The sequence below is a fragment of the Acanthaster planci genome, linkage group LG14 (assembly GCF_054643075.1).
Source record: "Acanthaster planci isolate LZ-2023a linkage group LG14, COTS_SCS, whole genome shotgun sequence".
NCBI lineage: Eukaryota > Metazoa > Echinodermata > Asteroidea > Valvatida > Acanthasteridae > Acanthaster > Acanthaster planci.
In genome coordinates this window covers 4196322-4218688 of record NC_141790.1, presented here as the reverse complement: position 1 = coordinate 4218688, position 22367 = coordinate 4196322, and the positions used below count along the sequence as shown (strand labels likewise).

The 22367-nt window shown below is 39.1% G+C and overlaps 1 protein-coding gene across 4 annotated transcripts in view; it reads right to left on the bottom strand.

Moving 5' to 3' along the window:
* LOC110984469 (uncharacterized) overlaps positions 1 to 22367 on the bottom strand; it is a 96225-nt gene that overhangs the window by 28766 nt on the left and 45092 nt on the right. For 3 of the 4 annotated variants that reach the window (XM_022244689.2, XM_022244690.2, XM_022244687.2), the window contains 16 exons: positions 21119 to 21253; positions 19687 to 19794; positions 18727 to 18984; positions 18243 to 18399; positions 17902 to 18115; positions 17187 to 17367; positions 16605 to 16898; positions 13208 to 13574; positions 8164 to 8290; positions 7348 to 7518; positions 5210 to 5407; positions 4573 to 4847; positions 3987 to 4131; positions 3314 to 3532; positions 2124 to 2295; positions 549 to 832 (listed from right to left, as the gene is read on the bottom strand). In XM_022244689.2, coding sequence (XP_022100381.2) covers positions 549 to 832; positions 2124 to 2295; positions 3314 to 3532; positions 3987 to 4131; positions 4573 to 4847; positions 5210 to 5407; positions 7348 to 7518; positions 8164 to 8290; positions 13208 to 13574; positions 16605 to 16898; positions 17187 to 17367; positions 17902 to 18115; positions 18243 to 18399; positions 18727 to 18984; positions 19687 to 19794; positions 21119 to 21253 — 3305 coding nt within the window. Of the gene's footprint in view, positions 1 to 548; positions 833 to 2123; positions 2296 to 3313; positions 3533 to 3986; positions 4132 to 4572; positions 4848 to 5209; positions 5408 to 7347; positions 7519 to 8163; positions 8291 to 13207; positions 13575 to 16604; positions 16899 to 17186; positions 17368 to 17901; positions 18116 to 18242; positions 18400 to 18726; positions 18985 to 19686; positions 19795 to 21118; positions 21254 to 22367 lie in introns of those variants that run through there. The other variant, XM_087145950.1, reaches the window with a different exon arrangement.

Here is a 22367-nt window from a genome sequence, read left to right as displayed (position 1 = left end):
GTTGAATAAGAAGAGAATTAATGGCTGGTCAAAATCAAGAACTGAATGTATACTGTAGTATTGTGAAGTTTCAGTTGATTTTCTGTGAGATTTTCTTATCTGGAGGAGCTAGTACAAAAATTTTCTGAAACGGAAATGAACAGTTCAAGAAAAATGGGGGATCGAATTTTAATCTGTTCTTATTTTGTCTTTTGTATTTTCTGTCATTTTCTATCAAATTGTCTTAGTTTCGTTTTTCATTTACCCTGGAGGTTTGAGCATCCAATCTTTCCTATCACCACTTCGCTAAAAATTTCAGTCGCAGTCACATTCCTGAGCTCAAACAATCCCAAACCTCCATTTTCAATGATATTTTAAAGGGTAAGGTTAACGATTTGGAAATTCTGATTTTTAACTTTTGCCGCGCCGTAACTCCATAGATCATGCCAAAATTGAATAGCTAATCACTTTCATACTGCGTATGGGGATTGCAAATTCCTCATACTGTAAAGCTTTCAGCGGCCCATCGACTGTTACAAATGATGAGATTTCATAGCAGTGTGCATTACCCCAAACTCCACAGCCACTTCCTCTCCAGGGGGAGCAACGTCCAATACAACACCCACAGACGGCAACTGCACGATGTGTCTATACACGGATGAGGTCCCCACTGTTGCCAATCCAGCACCATTCTGCGCTCTGACTGACACGTAATACTCATGGTCACCATGGAGATGCCAGTCTAGGTCATCCAACGAGAATGCGGCACACGATGATTGTGTCGAACACGGGCCAATTCTGTAGTTTTTCTCCAATTGGAAAGTGGGGGTCTCTGAGCCACCTGGGCTGATCCCTGGAATAGTGCACAAGAATAGGCTACTCGTCACAAAAACAGGCCTAACTAAAAAGGTTTTATGGCATTTACTATTTTTTTCGTTGTGAATTTAAAATCAGCCCTTTATATGTAATACAAGAAAACAGTATGAAAAGCATTTTCACATTGTTCAATAATAACATAACCAATATAATATATCCATGGTCATCGCCAGGACTTTTGTCCCCAAGGTGGGGGAATCACATAACAGCATAACATTTCAAATTTTCAGAAATGACGACGGTTTTCATCCCCTTTTTTCTTCTTTAGCATTTGAAGGGTTTCATTCCCAAATGAGATATACACCATTCCAATATTGACCGATGTTTCCAAGATTGTTGAATACATGAGAAAAATACAGTGTAGCAGGTCTCTTTAAATGTTACTTTTCACTCTTCTTTCTCAGTTAGTTGTTTTTTCCAACCCCTATAGAAACTGGCTGGAGGCAACCACAAGAAGGTGAAATTCAGAGAAGGACCGAAATAGCAATTATGTCTTCATTTAATTTTGTTCTTTTCCCCATACTTTATTTGTCTTATTTCCCCGGGGAGGGAGCACATTTCCTCCCCCCCCCGTGATGCTCATATCATTCACAGTAGCTGCATCTGGCATTTTGAGTTTATGAGCTATGATTTGGCATCTACTCATGAGGACTCGTCAAATTGCAACACAGTCATCACATGGATCTTATTCAAGTCAAATCACAGGGTTAGAGTGTAAATACCGATGAGTTCCTTTAAGTTCACGGCCAATGCACTTCCAGTAACATAAAAGTAAAGTACTTAGACTATCCATTTAAGATAGACACACTTCCCTATCACAAATAATGCCTTCACTTTTAAAAAACCGAAATTAATGATCTTTTTTGAACTTCCGTGCACAAGACTGAATGTAATGGTGAAGGTCAATAAGAAATAAATGCATTATTAAAGTTATTAGATTGACTAAGGTGTACCACAGTGGCATTCACATTTTGTGTGGTTAGATTCACTGACTTCCATCCTCATGGTTAATCTAGATATGTACAGTGTGCCAGGTATCTGGATTTTGATCAACGGGTCATGTGACGGAAAAAAATAGTCACTTATGTTCCAGTGTTATCATTTGGGACTCTAGGAAAAAATGGGTGATTTAAAACCGTAGGTATGTAAATTGTTTCCATTACGTATGCATGTACTTGAAAACATTGTAAAATCACTCTGGATTACGCAAGTCAGTGTACCTAATATAATAGGTACAGAGTGGAATCAAATACAAAAAGAGTTATCACCCATATCTAGCTTTGACAAACTGACGGCAACTTGGTATCTCAGGTCGGTGTCCTCATCATCAATGAAGCTATCATCTCCCCATTCAGCAACCAAGTATTCATCCTCCACACGAACTGAAACACGCCCAACAAACATGGGTGGGGTGGTATCCACTATAATCGGACCGACTACCTGCAACATGAAAAATATGGGGGGGAAATGGACATGATATAGTTATTTACGTCAATTTCAAAGCAGCTCACATGTATTCAGTGTGTCTTAAACTTTCTTTTGCACAGCCACCCTTTCTTCCATGTGCCATTCATTTTTCAGAGAGTGAGAATACGTTTGAGGGCCCGATGTTGCACTCCAAGCCGACTCTTAGTATATTTCAGGTCACTCTTGCCAGCAGGCAGCTTGCAACAATTGTTGTACTTTCTAGAGTTAAGGGTTAAATTACAAATCACACACAAAATGATGATCTTGAATACATTACATTAACACTGACATATTCTCTTCAATGCGCGTTACAGTGGATTTGTTCCCAATACAATTTTTTAAGGGAGGGTTTCTTGTGATATCTTGTGGTCATTTTGACACCCATTTCCTGAATATCGAACGTACTATTCTAGCGAAATTTTCCCCCTTGTCCCTTTATCCAGCCTGCAGCTTTCTTGACCTTTCCTTTCGTCCTCCTGCATTTGGCCATGTTTGGTTGATTCTCGTTTGCTTATTTGTCCTGTCTACTTGTCATTTGCCTTCGAGAAAGATTCCGCTAGGATCGAAAGGTGCGGCCCTCCATAGTTAGTGATTTATTAGGTCACTGTAGTCAGCAAGCAGTTTGTACTACATACATATAGGTCCATTTCTGAAATTTTTCCAAGACAAGTCAACCAACAAGCAAATTTTGACTGATGATGCATAACGCACTCAATGTTCGTGGGCCGACATGCATGACGCCATATTAATAAACAATGTCGGATTGAATTGAAACGTCACAGATGTCTTCATAATGAGTGTCTTGTGCATTTAGGTTTTAAAAAGATCAGGCAAGAGACAGCCGAGAAAGGGGTGAAATCTGGCCATGACTGTGAGATATGGAATATAATCTGCATGAATGTGATTAAATCCACCTTATTTTAATTTTTATTAAATTGTCTGTATTAACCCCGGAAATGAAATTTTCATCTATAATAAGCCCATTACACACCTTGTATGTAGACAGTTGGGCCTTGTTGGTTGCCTTTAGAGCTAAGTAGAACACTACTCCGTGGCTGATATGGGGATGGTACATCACAAAGTGATCATGACCTGATGTAGACGTGAATGTCACAAGGTCAGGGGTCGGATTTATAGGGTTGGTGCTCAGACCAATCTCGTAGTCATAGATGGAGCTCTCTGCATCGTCCCCAGCCCATGAGATGATCACCTGTCATGGATGTTACAAAGGTTTTAAAACAGTCATGAAATTATACCACCAGAATGACTGGAACTGTCTTCCTTGAGATCTTGTTTCAAGTAAATTTTGGAAAAAGGTTCACCTTGGTATCATTTCCACTGTGCACTCCTGTTCAGATGTTTTCTCCTTGACTATACTGCATATTTGTTCATCATCCCTTGAAACTTCGTATGGGGATCTGACTTCATTTCTGTTATTTATATTGTTATATTCTTAGGTTCCATTCTTACATGCATTTTGAAGAAACAGCTTTGACTAAATTACACTCTATCGAAAGGGAACTCCTATTAAATTATATAAATTTGCCCATTTGAACTCTTAGGTCGTACATATTCCCCTGATTGATCTTCCTGGGGGTATGTGTGATCATATAACCTGGAAAATATTTACAATAATATCCAATTATTTATATTTAAACAGATACATGTTTATGAGTTGGAAGGAATATCTTTTGTTGAATAGCCAAGATCCAGAGACAGTCCAGGTCTCCTTTGAGTATAGCCGCGGAGTCATTGGTGCCAGCCATCTCAGGATAAATGGACAAATCCTCTACCATAGTAGCCTTGGAACTGCATGGTTACAAGAATAACATCACCTTGTTTAAGTATTCAAATATTGGTGTAGCCAAGGGTGTGCCGATGGAATGGCACAGTACAATGGGGTGGAGAATTTAAAAGCAACTTCAGGAAGCTGATAGAAGCAAAATCCGAATGGCAAATCGGTTGTTGATGTAAAGCGGGGGTAAAAATAGGTAAGAAGACTTGACACTGATTATGAATAGCCAAAAAATCTTACTGATGGTTTCATAGCCCTTAAATTTGTAATGTAACCTATTCCATTTTCCAACTGGCGAAAACCCTCGATTTGTCGTTTCAAGGCCATTTTTATGAGGTTAAATCAGCTTGCAATGTAAGTACTCCATGGTCTTTGTTCAAACACATCAGCATTATTATGTTGACCAATTCCATATAGAAAACCATCAGCATATTCTACTTCAGGAACGCACAAACCTGCATCCACTCGATGCATCAACCAGCTCCATCCTCTTGCGGTGCTCGTCAACAAACCACACCCGACCTTCATTATCCTTGGCCAGACCGGGCCAAATCCGAGCGTAGCTTATAACGATCTGAGACAACTCAGGAGGACTTGTATCAATCACGACACCGTCAGAACAGACAGCCTCTGAGGGCTCCAAGGCTCGATTGTAAGCAATGACGGTGACATAGTACCGGCCAGGAGAGGGTGCAGTCCAACTAGCATGTGTAGAGGTAGTTCTCGTCATCTAAAAAAGATTTATATTATACCACTGACATTTCATCTTAATGGGAGAAAGTCTTGATTGTGCTTCGGTAAGATATAATAATATGAAATAATATGAAAGTGCTTTACTTTTTAAGCATCTTAACTTGAATGCAATTTTAAGCACAACAGCCCATAAAAATACGAACGGTTGAACTTCTACCATTTCTTTCAAAGATTCCATTTTCAAATGTATCGAAATAAGCTTAAAGAATATTCTGTTTTTCCTCACTCCAAGGCTAAGAAAAATGGCTCATTCAAGACTCATTAAAATCCGCAAATTATTCAAATTTACATCTTTGCGAAGAAAACACAATTGAGAAGAGAGATCCATGTGCAACTTACCACATCCCTTACACTGCTAGGGCTAGTCCAGCATGAATCCCCAAACAGATACTGGTAGAACTTGATTCCACTCTCCTTGTCAAAGAACCCCTGCCAGTGAGCTGTGAGGTCATTGCCTTCCTGGAAGTCCACCTCATTAGACCCAGGTATCCCATCATGCACCACACCAGCTTGAGGCGGTGATGTGTCTACCGTTATCTAACAACCATTGAAGCAAGGCAAGGTCACCATTAAGATCAAAGTGTTACAAGGATCATGTCATACTGCTGCTTCTTGTAAGTAAATTCATCAGAAAAAAAAGGTTTTGACTTTGTTGCCAAAATATTGGTACACAACGCTTCCCATTCTTTGATCTAGTCATTTTCATGCTGTTGAGTTTCATTTATAGACAATTAAATTTGTTTGCCATTACATTCAGACTACAAACTGTTTATTCACACAATTTGTTTAATTTCATGTATCTGAGGATTCAGATTTTCATTTTTGGGTTTCGACAAGAATTAAATGCAGATCACATGAATGTAAAGTAAGCAAAGGAGACTGTGAAAAATAATTAAAAGGATTTTACTTCTTATCTTTAATCTTTATTTTTTATTATTTGAAGATGTTGTTTATGTTCTTCTTAACCAATCTTTCAAATTTCTTTAAACTGTTGCAAATAAAATTTTTAATTCTATATCAATTTATGTATTTACATGTCAACTCATTTATACTTGTCTTCTCAGAATTAAAGCCTTCTTGGAATTAAGTGTATTTGAATTCAAATTGCCAAAATTTTCCCAAATATTTGCCCATTAATACGATAGAGCCTGAAAGTTGCCCCCTGACGGCGCGTCTCCGGGACCCTTTGATAGGAAAAACAACGTGAATTTTTTTTAATATTTATTATTTTTTTGGTTCAGTTACTTCTTAAAAATCCAACTAAGCTTTAGAAAATATTTGCTGTACATCAATTTAAAGAGACTGAATAGTTACCTGACCTAAAATAGAAATATCCTGCCAAAAATTGACCCATCATTTCCAGAGATTTAAAATACATAACGAAAAGTGCAGTGGGGCAGTTTCGTACTGAGATTAACATTTATGGTTCAAAATTTCATGGTATTCTATCAGTAAAAGCCAAAATAAAAACAGATCAAAATATGTTACCTACTTCTTTAATTTATAAGGTAATTCATTTAAAACAGTAATCTACTCTTACGAAAGATTCTAATATTTTATCTAACCTTTGCTGACAAGAACTGCGTCATGTCAACTCAACCGAATCTGGAGCCCATTGACTGCACTTGTGAGTGAAAACAAACGTGCATGAACAAGGAGATAGACCTAGGCAGATTACTGCCGGAAGTGAAAGGTTGTTAATGAAATTCGATTTTTTACCCATCTCCAAGTGAGTTTTCCTATTACTTGATGAAAACAAAGGTAAAAATTCCATAGGTAAAAATTCCAGACTCATGGGGTTTCAGTTCGCTTCCAAAAATTAATGCATGTGACAGACTGCCCCATAAGCAGACCACTTGAGGGTTCTGGGAGCTTGCTGCATGACCTTTTACTTTCAGGCTCCTTTATCCTCTATAGGCATTAAATGTTACTGACCAATGGCCTAGTATTTGAAAAAGGTACTTGTACATTTAAATGGAGTTTCTGGTAGGCGTGCTTGCAACTTGATCCCTAACAGGGCTGGAAGCTGCAACACAACCACCCCTCGTTACTTTCTCCGGTACCGTGTGCACTTTTTTTCATGCCGAAACTTCAGATGTTGGGGGGGGGCACATTTTGTGAAATTTTGACATACTCTTCTCGCCAAAAACTTTTTTCCAAGACTGCGGGCCTCATGGAAAAAAAAAAGTTGCAATGGGAAACTGACTGCAACAGAAATTCTATTTCGATCTTAATTGCAACATAATAAATGTAACATACTAATAGATAATGAAGTTTTTACTTACATGTAAATCTCAACAAAAGGTTAGGGGTGGGACAACCATTGTGGTCTTACCGTGGGTAGATTCTACCCCGGGTGATACAGAGTCCAAAATCCCTGGCTCTTTGGGATTTAACTTAAATTCCAACTCTTCTTAAAAGATTGGCAATGAAACTACATTAGAGTTTATCTGAACTGAAATGGCATGTGTACATACCTTCAACATCTGGGTAGCTACAAGTCTTGCTTGATTCGTAACTGTCAACGCGATGAAGTAATCATGGTCATGAGTGCCAAGATCGTTCGTTGGACTGAAACTGTAGTCTGCGGCATAGCAGACACCAATCGGGGTACAGAGACAATCGACAGGATAACAGTCTGCAGAGTCCTGAAGAATACCAAGACAAAACATGGAGAGCAAAGAAGTAATACTTTCCACTTGAACTAATTAAAAACTGTCCTCGTGCGGTGACAAGATCCGACCACACATCGTACCAAAATGCTAATATTCAGAATGTGGGAGTTAAGTATTATCATATTATGATTGAGGCTTAAGTCGGTAACACATTGAAGTAGCGTTTTCCTTTGGATAAAGCAAACTTCAAGGCGAAAAATTAGCGCTTCAAATTTAATAACCTTTCAAAATTAATATTTTCCAATATAAACCAGACCGAAAAATAGAAACGAAAATGCACTTTAGGATTAGAATAATGACACACTAATTCCTTCCCTTATCCACTACATGCACTGCAAGCCAGTTTGACCAATCTTCCTTTTTCCCATTCATTAGGGCCGGGGGTTCAAATCCCTCTGCTGGTTCCGATATCTGGCATGTGAATTTATTCCTCTCCACAACTAAAGACAGTAGGCATGTGAGTCAGCTGTCAGGGCAGAGGTGGTTGTTTTAGTTATTTACGAAGGGATGACTTTAGGAAATAGTTGTTGCCCGAGGACCAGGGGTAGTACTTGTGTCAAACCCTGCCCACCACTAATGAGGGGGTATGTGCACAATATTTATACTCATCATTATTACCATGTCAAGTTTCCTGACAGGCACTGACTGGTGTCCATATTCCATCTCTGTGCCAGTGTGGTTCTCAAACAGACGCCACTCAATGTTTCTTAGACCACTGTGAATGTCGTAAGCCCTGAACACAAATCTGAGACAGAACAGAGGAAAAACCATCTTTGGCATCACACATGTTTTATTATAATTATTGTTGTTGTTGTTGTTGCTGTTCTTCTTCTTCTTATTCTTATTATTTGTTTTGCTGTTAATTTGGAAGAACAGTACACAGGGCGAGGGACAACACATGTATAAAAATTTCAAGGTTAAAAATTAAAAGGGATAAGCCAGCTGCAAATGCCTGAAAAAGAAAAAACTGTCTTAATAATTGTGACCCAAAGGGCCTTCCCTTCCAACACTACTGCTTATATATGAAAATATATCCTAATACAATTAAAGATTTATTTAAATAGATGAATAAATAATTACAACGTAAGATATTAAGTAAGATCTCACCATGAGAAAATACATCCGGGAGGGGCTTAAATATAAGGCTTAAAGAAAATTAGAAAATTTGTTTTAAAAAATAACAAAATGATAATAAAAAAACAGAAAAATCTAATTAAGAAAATGAATAAAACAATTTCTATAAGGAAACCTTACTGAAATATTAATGTTAACACGGAGGTGAGCCTGTACGATGAGATTGGTTACTGAGTAGAAATTTGAAAACTAATTATGCTCCTTATCCGAGTCTTCAAGAAACAAGGGAAACCTTAGAGGGTTAATCCCTCTGCGGTGAATACTTCAATAGTTCCATAAATCCTATTTTGCAGGTCATCGTTCTCAGATGTATCATCATGGGGGGATGCAGTGAGATTGAGTTTTAGCTTGCATTAAACAAAAGGAGATAAATACAAAAAATATCATTTGGGATGTGAATTTTCATATTCGGAAGTGAGGTAGACTACTTTGACTCCTTGTCAGACTGCTGGTTGAAAGGATTACAGTGCCGTTTCATTTGTATTTATACAAATAATCTTATTTTCATAATGGCGCGAGTAGGAGGACCCTGAGAAATAATTTTAAAAAGGAAAAAGCCAAAGAATTGAAAAACAGAAATGCAATAGTATTGAAACTATGAATTTGTTGGAGAAAAAAGAAAATTCACCCCTCCTGCTGTTAATTGTTAATTTTTTTAGCTGGCTGGCAATGCCCGTGCATTAAACTATTTGTAGCCAATGTACATGTTGCCATTTCAGACCAAACCTTGATGTTGAAATATGATTTTGGAGCTTTCCACAGGCCAAAATGAAAAAAAGGTGAAAAGGCACACTGACACTACCAGGATCTTTGACCCCACGTCCATGGGTTCACCTGACACAAATTGCCCACACAGCGCAGGGCCCTGGGAAGGGCAAATATATAACATATTTTTTGTTGAGTGCTCATTGGATGGAGTTCATTTTAACATCTGAACATGGTCGATACTCCATGGTATGCATGACAAGTGTGCGCTAAACGTATATTCGCGGATTAGGCACAAAAGTAACCCAAAATGCTTTGTGCGACTACAGCTGTGAGGTATTTCATACTTTGCATTTGTAAAGGTAATGTTTCTATTTTCCATTTTAAGTTCTACTAATTAATAAATAGTGACTGTTGAAAATTAAAATGTAACTTTCAAGTCCGCTTGCTTCTGTTTGGCACTGGCAAAATGTAGGACAAAATTTTAAAAACAGTCTAACCCTCACCTGAATGTGGAAATCACACCCCGAAATGAGATTTTGTTTTCTTTTGTGTTGGGAAACAAGCTTTATTGAATTAATGTAACATCTCCAGTGTTCAAGCAGTCCAAAACCAAATCTCACTATATTCCTCCCTGAGGATATATTTCAAAAAATGGGGCACTAAAAACTATTGAAATATTTGCCGCAACGGGATATCGAGGTGAACCGTTTAACTCGCTGCGGCGAGATACTATTTCGTCGTGGCTAGATAGTAACTGAAAAGAAAAATGGTGCAATTGGCCTTTATACACTTAGGTTGCGTACCATTTATATCTTGATCGTTGATACTTACGCATACCCATATGCATAGTAGACCATTGGTTATTGAGAGAGCCCTATTTATGCAACTACTCCGAGACCATTATCATTTCGTGGGGCTGTTTAGCAGATGCTCGCCAAACTCTCTTTAGAATCTGTCAAGTTGTGAAACTGCATGGCAGATTGCTACAACAGCCGTTTGTGCACTATGTGTTTCAAAACATCATAACAATGTCAAATGAATATATTCCCAAACTGTTATCTAGGTGTTTTAGCAATCAGAGTTATCAAGTCAAAACAGTTTTTTATTAAATATTACTGCAACCTAAAGATATAAAAACTGTTTAATGGTGTGATTGTGTTATCTGGGATGTCATTCTATACGTTATTAACATGCATGTGCATAATGAGCCAATGTGCATTCATAGCAGCTAGCATGGCGAACCCCAAAATAATGAGTCCATCCAATCCTTGCTCCCTCTTATCACCATAATTTTGCTACCTTTTGTCAAGTTTGATTGGTTTTCACAGTATGGCGAAATAAGGGACCTTGCAACTGACGTTAGTGACACAACATACACAGTGACAATGGTAGTTGAATTGGCATAGAATAGCCAGCATTTTTGCATGCCGTTCTTTACATGAAAAAAGATAATATACAACACAACTTCACGCTGTTTGTAATGCGTGTAATGCACAGTAAAAACACAGTAACTGCAAAAAGAGTCACAGTCTCCACTGCCGATTGCAAAATCTCAGTAGCACTCTGCTTATCGGGCATCATGACGCATACGACTAAGTTATAAACAACTGTAGTTACAACAAACGCCTTGACCCCTCTCTATACTTAAATGCTAATGATATGTCTGAAGCTAAACAATCGGCAGTTCTGTCTACTCACAAAAGTACCTTGGTGTTAATTACTTCAAAAATTGTAAGGCTTTTACAAACCTTAAACTTTCAGCTATTTTGATTACACTGTATACCAACTTACTCAGTCATTACAAACATTTGCACAAGATTTTATACATTGTTTCTTGATGAGGTTAGATTCTACTGGTGATCTATATGAGGTTTGTTAACATTAATCATCATTAAAATGATAATGACATATATTAAAAATATTTTCCTAATCCACACCACGGAAGATCCACAACATCTACTCTCTTATCATCGTCAGAAGCAGGAGAGCCTGACCAATTGCAACGTGGCTATTATCTTTTTTTGTTTTTCTGTCACCAGCAAATGACAGCCACGCTATGATTGGCCTAATTGCATCTATACCAGTGATGGAATTCAAATTCATCCTGCCACAGTGGAAGTGACCATGTAGATAGCGCCACCTAAAATGAAGGGGGTGGTCAAACGACAAATGGGAATTGTCAGTTAGTTACCTCATGCAGCCTCTGTGGCAGAACTAATCAACGGCATGATGAAAGACAACACAGAGCAGACCTGGGGCCCATGCAATGCACTGAAGACCTGTAGACACTGTTAATGAAAGTGTACAAGTAAAGTCTGCATGCTATGACCTAACAAAGCCAATCATAGTCTGCTCCTATGCTAGCAGCCCTGGCATAAGGGGCTGCAGACTTCAGAGGCATGAAGACGAAAGTTGGAGGTCAGTGGCATATTACTCCCGAAGCCTACATGTGCAGAGCAACAATGTGTATGGTTGGAAAAATACCTACTTGTGAGCGTTTTCTGCATCTATGTCAGAGGGCCTACCAGTGATGTTCCAGACGGAACAAAAACCCCTCGTTTCCTTAATCAACAATAAGGACTTGTGAAATGCCACTCTACGATGCCAACGATGATGAGGTCAATTAAGTACGACTGCTACGCAGAGTAAATCCCTGGTATTAAAGGGCCTGTTTGTGGAGCAGCCGATGCACTCTCACAACCCTCACTCTCTCCAGGGAGACAAAGCGGCAGAGTCCAGTGAAGATTTAGAGAGGAGATTAAAGCCGAAGTCTACCTAGTCACAACCTGTCGGCAAGTATCTGATGACAAGCTGAGACAGTGGAAATAGCTTCAGGGACCAGCCACGACCGTAGCCTTAGCACAGTCATTACTTTTGTCAGAGAATGACGGCTAAAATACCAGTGAAATGTTGAGGCAGCGTTGAGTGTGGGTCTAGGAAGAACAGGACAAGATCAGCCCAAATGTATTAGGTGGCATCCTCACGTTTGCTGACCACATGGTACTTATTGATCCTGAGACAACAAACACTGCAGAAAACCAATGAGTCATCTCAAACGCTGGCTTGAAGCGTCTCGACCTGTTTGGTTTGATTGGTGTGAGTATAAACACAGCCCAGTATGTCCAGTTTTGCCAACTTTGCCAGAATATGCAACTATCACAATGAGCCGAACCCCAGATATATATACACAACCACAATGACTATGGAAAAAAATTGTCTGTGATCTAAGCTGAGGAAAAGGGGAAGATGTACTTTGTGGTTATGGACTACTATTCCAGATGGAGAGTTACATCACCTCCACACGACAACAACCAAATCCGTAATCAACTTCATGAAGGTAACATTCACCTTAGATACATCATTCCCAAAGAGGCGATGACAGACAGTGGCCCAAAGTTTTTAGATGAATTTGACAAATTTGCTTGAGAATAAAACTCATCACTTCAAGTCCGGTCAAGCAGAGAAGGCTGTACACATTACCAAGAGACTTTTGAAGTCAGGATGGTTTACTTTGTGCGCTTATGATGTGCCGGTCTACTCCTTCACCAAGCCTACTTTGATTTGAGAGGGGAAATAAGCTTACAGTGGACAATAATTTAATTTAACTGCATTTTTCAAGGCACTCATATCAATCTGTGACTTGTACTATTTTGTCTTCTGTTTCATTTGGGAATACTTTCACCTTGTCACAAGGGCAGCAAACTTGCAGACAATATTCTTGCCCCACTTCCAACCGAGGCTTCTACTGTATAGATGACTAGAGCCCTAATGACCCTTGATCGAGAATTTCCGATACAATTAAATGAAATGTACATTCTACCTCATTTCATGCAGATTGGCTGAATGATGAATGGCTAGGTTTACTTCCCCGTCTCGTACCAGCCAGAAGTCTTCAATAACAGGTGGGGATGAGTCAGCGTGAACCAACACATTGTCCCTTAAAAAGTGACCGGCTAGGTCCCTGGCCTCCACCCAGAACCGTATAGAATCGCCGTCCACTAGGCTCAGGTCATATGTCACCTGCGTGTTTGTGGCTTCATTCCTCCAGTTGTCTGAGTTGGTGTCACTCACACTGACAGTTGTTTTACCCCCGCTGTGGTCGATCTCAGAATAGGTACGGAACTGTGTAATGCCTAGCTTGTTCGGGATACCTGCACGGCCTCGCTGCCCAAAGTACTGGTCGTAATCTATGACAGAAAACCAAGTCAGAACAAGCGCTTAGTATGGGTGTCCTTTTCAAGGTCCAGTGGGATGAATTGCTCTTAAATGCACTTTGTTGTGCAAGTGCAAAACTCTTCTTGAATGTTTGAAATTTATTTGACATCCTTTTGAGGTTAAATGAATTCAAAGTACCCATTCTGAACTTGTAAAACTTGCCTTTTTGGACAGATGAAGGCATAGTTAATGTGACATCAGTAAGGGAAGACGCTGTTCAGTTTTCAGGTTTTTTAATCCAAATTGTGAACCTAAAATTTGCTGACTGAAAGCATTCAACACATTTGGAAAAAGGGTTACTCATTGATTTCTTTCCATCTACTTACACAGCAAAAAATCAAATAAGGAAATTTATGGCAGCAAAATATAAACATTTCAGCAGCTTTTTTATGCAAAAATCAATGCAATATTCAGGTTTAGCTCTTGGGATGAAATGATACTGCTCATGTATGTGGAAATTTGCCGTAACACCGAAAATGGCACCCAAATGAATGCATTGCATACACATAGCCTTTTAATATTGGCATATTGCCCAGACACAATGTACATACTCAGTGCTGTCTCGAGACAGCATAAAATCACAATATTTGAAGGTAGCTAAAATCTGAACCCCCAATACTGACTAACCGAACTTGATCAGCCCTGCAAAACCGTGACAAAACAGCAGTGAGTACTACATATATTTCTATGAACAGTAAATGAGTGCCTTCAACAGGCAAAACATTCCCCTATCCACATGCTATGACCTGTGGAAAAAAAGAATATGTCACGTTTGTAATATCACAGTAAATATATGATGATGTCAACATATGACAACGTGACAAGTTGCACTTATCTCTGCCTATCTGTTCAGAAGCATGGCTCCCTGCCCTGTGAAGAGTGCACCTGTAAGGTAGTGGGACCTGACAAATGAATATGTCATCGTGAAGGTAACACCATTATAATTTTTTCCCCTGAAACACGTCCCTGTTTACACATTATTAGTGAATATCAAGTCGAACGGTTGACTAAATCCTTCAATAAGAGTGGGGATTCAAGGTCGTGCTTGTTCATACATGAACACATGACACATTGACATAATGTTGTCACAGCTCGGCCAACACATACCATGCCCTTTGAAAATTTACACCTCAAACGTATTTACATGTACATGACAAATTATGGTTTCCTATAGACATCCTCATGGTGAGATTAAAAGTTTCTTTTTCAAAAAAACTACCCATCCGCTTGAAAAAAAACAACAATTTAGTCTTTCAAAACAAAACTAAAAAAAAACTTATTTCATTTAATTAAAAAACACTGAAAAACGATTTTAAAATGTGATGACGTCAATATCATGTCAGTCAAACAATTTCAAAAGCACTGAAGGGCAAGCAACAATTGAATATCCAAGGTATAGTTTCGGATATGCTGGCCTTAAAGAAATGAATCTTTACAAGTAAGACTCAAGTCCATCAGTTCTCAGAGCAGCGCGCCCTCTCTTGCTTACGACTAGCAGTGCAAAGTATTAAGGGACAGGGACGCGCATGCAGAGCTCGTACGGGCCCCGGATCTCCTCAACTTCTTTTAATGGCCCTGTACTCCACACCAACCTTATCATTTTCAGGTGCAGCACCTGACTGTTGGGTTTGCGTTTGTAGTTGTTGAGATTTTGTCTTACGTAAAGTAGTATTTGCTACAGCTATACTTGTTGAAAGTTCAGACGCTGCAACGTGAAATCGTGTCAAGTTAAAAAGACCAGACACCATTTTTGAACATGAAGTTTATTCAGTCTTTATGGCCACCATTGACTGTCTTGATTTGTAACTATAGCATATCTTTATTGAGCAGAAGGGTGATGTTGTAAGTGGGTTATAGGTTTGTACCAGTAAAAGAATTTCAGAGTATAAACGATATTTCTTTATTCGTTCTGGCTGAGAATTTAAAATTTTCTCTGAAGCGCATGTGAAACTCATAACAGTTATGAGCCATGACCCTACATAAAATTTCCTTACCTATAGGCCCACATGTGTAAAATAACTTTACGCTTCTTCCTGCTTAATATTCAAATTGTTAATTATTTGTGCCCCTGTGATGTGTTCGGCATTGTTTAACCCTTGGTTATTTGATAATCATCTTAGGCCTGATTTGCTGACAAGGAGCGTCTGTTCATGAGTTGAAGAGTCTGAGGCTTAAAGCAGTCACATTCATGTGAGCATTGTTTTGCTTTCTTTATTAAGTTTAGTGAATTTTCTCATATATTCCTGGCTGTCATCAAAAAAGTATTGTAACGAATAAATGCTACTTTTAGATGTATAAACACATGATGGCCATAAGTCTGTTGAGTTTAAACTACCCAGACTGTATGCTAAACACAAATGGTCGTTCCCATAAAATCGTTCATCTGATTGGTCACTTTTAGATCTCCCATGTTAAACAATTTGTGGTGTTCCAAAATTGAAGTTTTAACCTTTGATGTCAAATCCATACATGTGTTTTGTATTGCTCTTTACAATTAGTCACCAAAGCAACAAGGAAACAGGTAGTCATCTAGACACGATGGGAACATATAGAAGGTGGAAAGTTCAGTCCATGGTCCTCATGTTACCTGTTTGTGTGACATGACCAAGAGCACTGTGTATAATAATTCTAGCTCCAAGTTGAAGAGCAGTTACACATAATGCCACTGTTGAGGAGTAAATCTTCAGTATATGGTTGACGCCTACCAACTGGGAAGTGATCGGATTTGCAAATAATCTCAAAAGGGACTTGTGAATTTAACAAATGTATGATTTCTCTACGGAAAACAAAAAGGAAAAATAAATAACAGAATGAAAAATAAAGCTAAGAAGTACAAAAAGAAAACGGTTCAGCCAACTTTCAGATACGTATGCAGAAAAAGAAGCCCTGGTTTGAACAAACTGGAAACTCCATACATTTGAAAAATGGGTAACTGGCACTGGAAAAGCAAGATATCCGAGAAAAATGCAGTCCTCCATTATACCAAACATGGGGAGACTCACCGGAATGGATTGTACCGGCAGCATAGGACCCAATGGGCTTTAAGAATCCTTGGTTGTGGTGATTCACATTAATGAAATGGCCTGTCCAGTCAAGCCCCACAGTGGTTGTCCCTCTGCCGGATTCAAGATTGGTCAGCCACGTGAAGTTGGTCTCTGCAGTCGCTGAGACTACGCGCAGAGGCGAATCACTTTGTATGGTGACATCATTGGGATCATTGTCAAAGAACACAAAGCGTCTGCTGCGTTTGACGTTGCCAGCGTGGTCAACAACGGCAAGGACAATAGAATAAACACCTGAACAATGGCAGCAAAAGAGAGGGCGACGTTTTCAAGGTTATATTATCTCCAACATATTCGTTCTTCCCCGTTCAGTATATAGTCGTGTTCCCATTGAAGTTCTTCAGCATGTCTAAAGCATTACTTTAGCTTGTGCACATGGTCTTTGCATGCAGATGTATGTTGAATTTCTATGTAAAAGTTGAATATTATGTTTTAAAGTGCAATCTGTTTTGAAGCTTCTGAAAGTTTTATGTTGTGTTTACGAGCAGGGGATCAAAGTAGGCCTGAATAAATCAAACTCACCTAAATGCGGCAAGGTGACATTACAACCAGAGCTGGTTGTTCTTCTGTAAACTGCAGGTCGGTGAAAGATTTCTGTCATCTTGTTGCCATGACTACCTGACAGCTGTCGTACCTCCAGATCATATTCTTTGACACCAGCCAGATCGTCAATCCAACCTTGCCATTGGACTCTTATCACCTCCTGAGGAAAAAACAGTGAAACTAGAGACATAATACAGAATTTAAGATTTTTTTTCGTCAGATGGGGTTTCAGTGAATACATTGCATTCATATTGCCACATTTTGGTATGTTTCCGTTTGTGTCAACTGCCTCTCGAATGTGTGGGTACAGTGGCACCCTTGGAAACAACTGAAGAATTAATATTTAGGGAAAAGAAATTCAAAATCAGGAAGAAACAAAAAAGAACACGAACGACGATAAACACTACCAATTAACCTTTAAAATACCTTGGAATTGGCCCCTTCTATCGTTACTATAGTTTGTCACTTTACTCTTGATGAGTGTTTTGCCCATCCTCAAAAAAATTCCTGGCAACGCCCACACAAGATTACAGGGATCACCCTTAAGGTCAAGTTGATTGGCTGGGATTTTTAGATATGTTTGAGGATCACGAATTACGGTGATTGTAAGATACTGCTTTGATTTTTTAAATACGGTTCTGTAATTTAGGACCCTCAGTTGTCAATGTGACCACATTTTGAAGGCAACACTAACCCGAGAGGTGATGTCATTCCCTGCATTTAGCATTGCTTTTCTGCATCCTCTACCAACATCCACGCAGTGGTAAGGGTCATCAAAGTCAAAGGTGAAAGTTGAGGAAGCGGAGCTTGTTGTGCCACTGTAATATCGTGTCTCGATTCGGTTGCTTGAGTCTCTGTTGTATAATTTCATGAAGCCACCACTGGTTGAATACGTGTCAAACCGAAGTCTGCAATGAAATGAAGGTATAAGATTACAGTCTCATAAACTATCAAAGAGCAATCCTGCAAGTAGGTATAGCTGTATGCAACGCGTGCATAAGAACCCTAACAGGCTTCTATATGAAACAGACTTACACATCTCCTGAAGCTGGGGTCCAATCATTGTAGTTCAAAGTTAATGTGGTTTCACAGGACACCAGATTTGTTGCAGGACTGCTTTGACTAAAAGAAACTCCACTTGTCGCTGTAGTACATGTTGGGTTACCTACTGTGTATATTAAGCTCTCACCCCCTGTTGTATGATGCAGGTAGAAAAAGGTAAATTGCAGGGAATTATTTAATAGATGCAGTTCACTTTAAGACGTTTAAGATGGTATTTGTAAATGTATTTACATTTTACGAAAGGCAAAATTTTGTTGCATGGGGAGTGACAATCTGGTACAAGTGATGTATGTTCATAATGCCAATTGTGTACAGACGCTCCTGCTCTCTTTCGCCTTTGTGGAGCAGAGTGCTAAATTATCCTCTAAAACAGAAGAAAAACAAAACAAATATGGGTCAGACACATGTCATCCGGCCTCTCAAGCAAGAATCAATGTCTTATTGTGAATTAACTCACGATTCACAGTGACCCTGGCTCTTGCACCCACAACACCCAGCCTAACACTGTCAATGTAGGGATATCCACCACTGTGGAGGTCGGGGAGTCCAGTGGGCTGGTAGGAGCTTATCCAGTTAATCCTGAGGTTGGAAAAATTGTTCACGCTGGTATAGACAGTGGTCATACTGCCCTGGTCAGAAGGTGATTCCAAGGTTGTAAACCCAGAGATGAGAGTGGCGCTGTGCTTTGATAGAATAGGTACCTGACTGCTTTCCACTGCAAGTAAATGATGCATATTAGCCATAAAACCATTTACGTGATGTGTGAAACTACCATACCTGTCAGTGTTTTGTAAAATGCACAATACTGTGCAGTGTAAGGTATAGCACTGGCTGAGCTTGCCCATTGGAGTTCGTATCTCCAAGCTGATGGTTTTGGTTTTCAGACTTTTAAACATCAATCGTGAGTCTCCTTGAAGTATATGGGTATATATTCCATCTATTTTTACCATGGCTTCAATGGTCTAAAACTCCACGATCTTCACGCTAACGAGCACCTTGGTCATGTTTGGTTTTACCGAGACGTGATCCGTCATATAATAATATACACATGTAACTGTTTATATTTTATATATAGCCGCTCTAGAAAATATATATTGGCACTCTTGAAAATATCTGCCCTTGAGAAAAGTGATGGCACGTACGAGCTTTTGTACCTTTGAGAGTATGCCTTAAAAATTGTCTTGAGGGATCCTTATTGCAGATATTTGATAATAGGCCTACATCACTAAATTCAGCAAAACATCAACAGCTTCAGCAAGCAGGGAAATACGTGTAGGAAATAAAGGAAATTACAGCAAGGAAAAGCTTTAGCAATTGGTCTAGGGTTGAAGTGCCAGCACATGGCTTTTTTTTTTGTTATTTTGTGTTGCACGGTTACAGTGTTTGTAAATTTATTTCTAACGACATGATCACTCACTTGTTCTACAGTCTGTTCCCGAGAAGCCAGTGCTGCAGCGGCAGCTGGTCCCGTAAGAGCAGGTTCCTGGATAACAGGCATTGCTGTCAGTCCTCCATGAACATTGTTCTGGAAGACATAACCCCAAAACAGCTTTCAGCAATACCCACGTACTGAATAACATGTAATTTAATGCCAACAAGGCAATGTGATGTAACAACATTTTGGACACCGAGAATAAAGCTGTTCTGTAAATGGCCATGAAAGCATCATTATATATCTCACTTCCCAAAAAGACTTCATAAACACTTCAGTTGCTGTAAAGTTGAACATTGTATTTACCACAATGGTCTTTCTGTTACGGTATTTCCATCAAAATTACATTGTAATAATCCCATATGCAAACAAAGATAAGAGGTCTACTAAAAGGCTGGTAGCTTAAGAATAAAAAAGTGTTCTAGACAAAAATTAAGTGGTTTAGGGCAAAACCAAGGGAAAATAGAATGCTCCATGGATAATCTAGGGAGGAAAGTTTTACTGCACCGTCAGATATGCATCAAAGCAGTCAACATTTGTTTTATAATACCACTCCTACAATTATGCTTGATTTAAGCGTTCACTGATTAATTCAATCTAAATACACATGAAAACGTTCGTCTACTTGAAAGAGAAATTTCTCAAAAATTTGCCAGTACCACGTTTTCAAACTACCTCTTCATGGAATGTTTGAACTCATTTCTGTTAGCATTTCGACATAGTGCAGATGATGATGTGAGTAGGTCTTTGGGATGGAGCAGTGCTATTCGCTCTTTGCACGTTGCCGCCATAGGCATGCAGAGCCTCGATCTGGCAGCTTTACACAATATTTTGCACTTGCTGTATTAGTTCTTATACCATGTGATTGGAAAATATTTTTAAAAGCTGCGTCGACGCGCTTCTGTGGTGATTGTACAAACTGCCAGTTCGAGGCTCTGCATGCCTATGGTGGCAGCGTGCAAAAAGCAAATTAGCTGTGAAAGCAAGATAGCAGAAACATGAATGCCATGTAACTAAAGCTCTCGGTCAATAAAATACAGAAGGTGTGGTGTTATAAACCTCTTTTTCTGTCCATGTGTGGCAACTGAGGACAGGAAAGGGACAAAGAATTGGTGACAGTGTGGGGTCGCTTAAAAATAGGCCAACAGAGTTTGCATAAGGAAAAGGGAAAAATCTGTCTGCCCAGCCACTGAGCATTGATGTTTACAAACAAACCCTTCCAATTGTTTGAGATCGGAACCAGAAAAGATCAGCATCCTTTTACCTGAAGATGTTTTGGAGAAAGAAACCTGTTACAGCACGCCTTGGAGTGTGTGACTTTGGCACGTATAAAGAAGTTGTATGCTTCAAAAATCTTGACAATTTGCATGTTTGGCTGCTTTTTTACTAATTAAAAGTTTTATTGTTTATTACTTACGAAGGCAAACTCTTTTGTTAGAAGACAATTTGTAAGCTGATCCAAGTGAGCCATAATCACCCTCACAATACGAACATATCTGGTCTGATGAAGTGGTGCAGGACACATCATTGCAGTGTGCTATAGCAGTACAACCTAAGAATGCAGCAAAATAAATGTATCAAAGTTAACAAAGTCCTTGTTGCATTGACAATCAAACCACATTTTAAAACATCTGTAGTCTAAGTAACTCCTGAAGTATTATACATCAATACAGGGTGTCCCAAAGAAGCAACCCCACAAGAATTATATATTTCTTCCTAAATTATTAACTGTCAAAAATGATTTTTTTTTATAAAGCCTATAGAGAGTTTGCATGGCTGCAATATGGCAGACCAGTGTGTTTCTTCCACAGGGTACAGACAAAGAGTTTGCCCTGTGGAACAAAAGAACTGTCATGCAAGATGGCTACAACACAAAGCCTCTGTGAGGGCACAATTTTGATAGCACCAGAGGCTCCTTGAGTCGGAATTGCTCTTCGCTGGTTCACAAACAACTATGAAATGCACGGGTTACGGTCGCGTTGCTACCAGCAATTTGAACACTCCTGACGAACATGGCTCTTTTCAACCGATGAGAGTGTGCTTCTGCTTAGGGTGGTATAATGGTGTAAATTTAATTTGAAGGCCATGTTGCACGGTGGGAGGTATGTTTTCAATTATGCAATGTACCTCATATTTTGTTCTGTCCAGTCGAAGTTTACACAGTATATCTTGCAAGTGTATGCAACCACTGGATTCAAATCCTAAATCATCACACATCTGTTTGGGTTATTTTACTCTTTGGAATTACTTCCTTCTACTAAATTAGATTAGATGCTTATGCCAGATGACAATGTTGTATAAATAATGTCAGAAAATGGAAAAATGTATATTTTGTGTGGGTTATCTTGCATTTCTTATTCTGCTCCCCTCGTTCCCGGGATATTTTCCAACCTTACACAACCCAAAATGGAACTATTTGTGGTATGCAATGGTGGAGGTCATGATGCTTACCTCACTTCCTAAACCAGTCCATTGTTTTAGGGGAACTTTCCCACAGTCCGGACCAAGTATTTTTAGAAACATAATATCAGTTTTCATTGTTTAGGAGATTCATCAAACTAGAGGTTGCAGATTGTCAGGACCTGGGAGAAAATCTGCTGATCCTGCCGATTAGCAGAGTTACACAATGAACCTTCAAAGATTTGACCAATGGGGAAGCTTATATG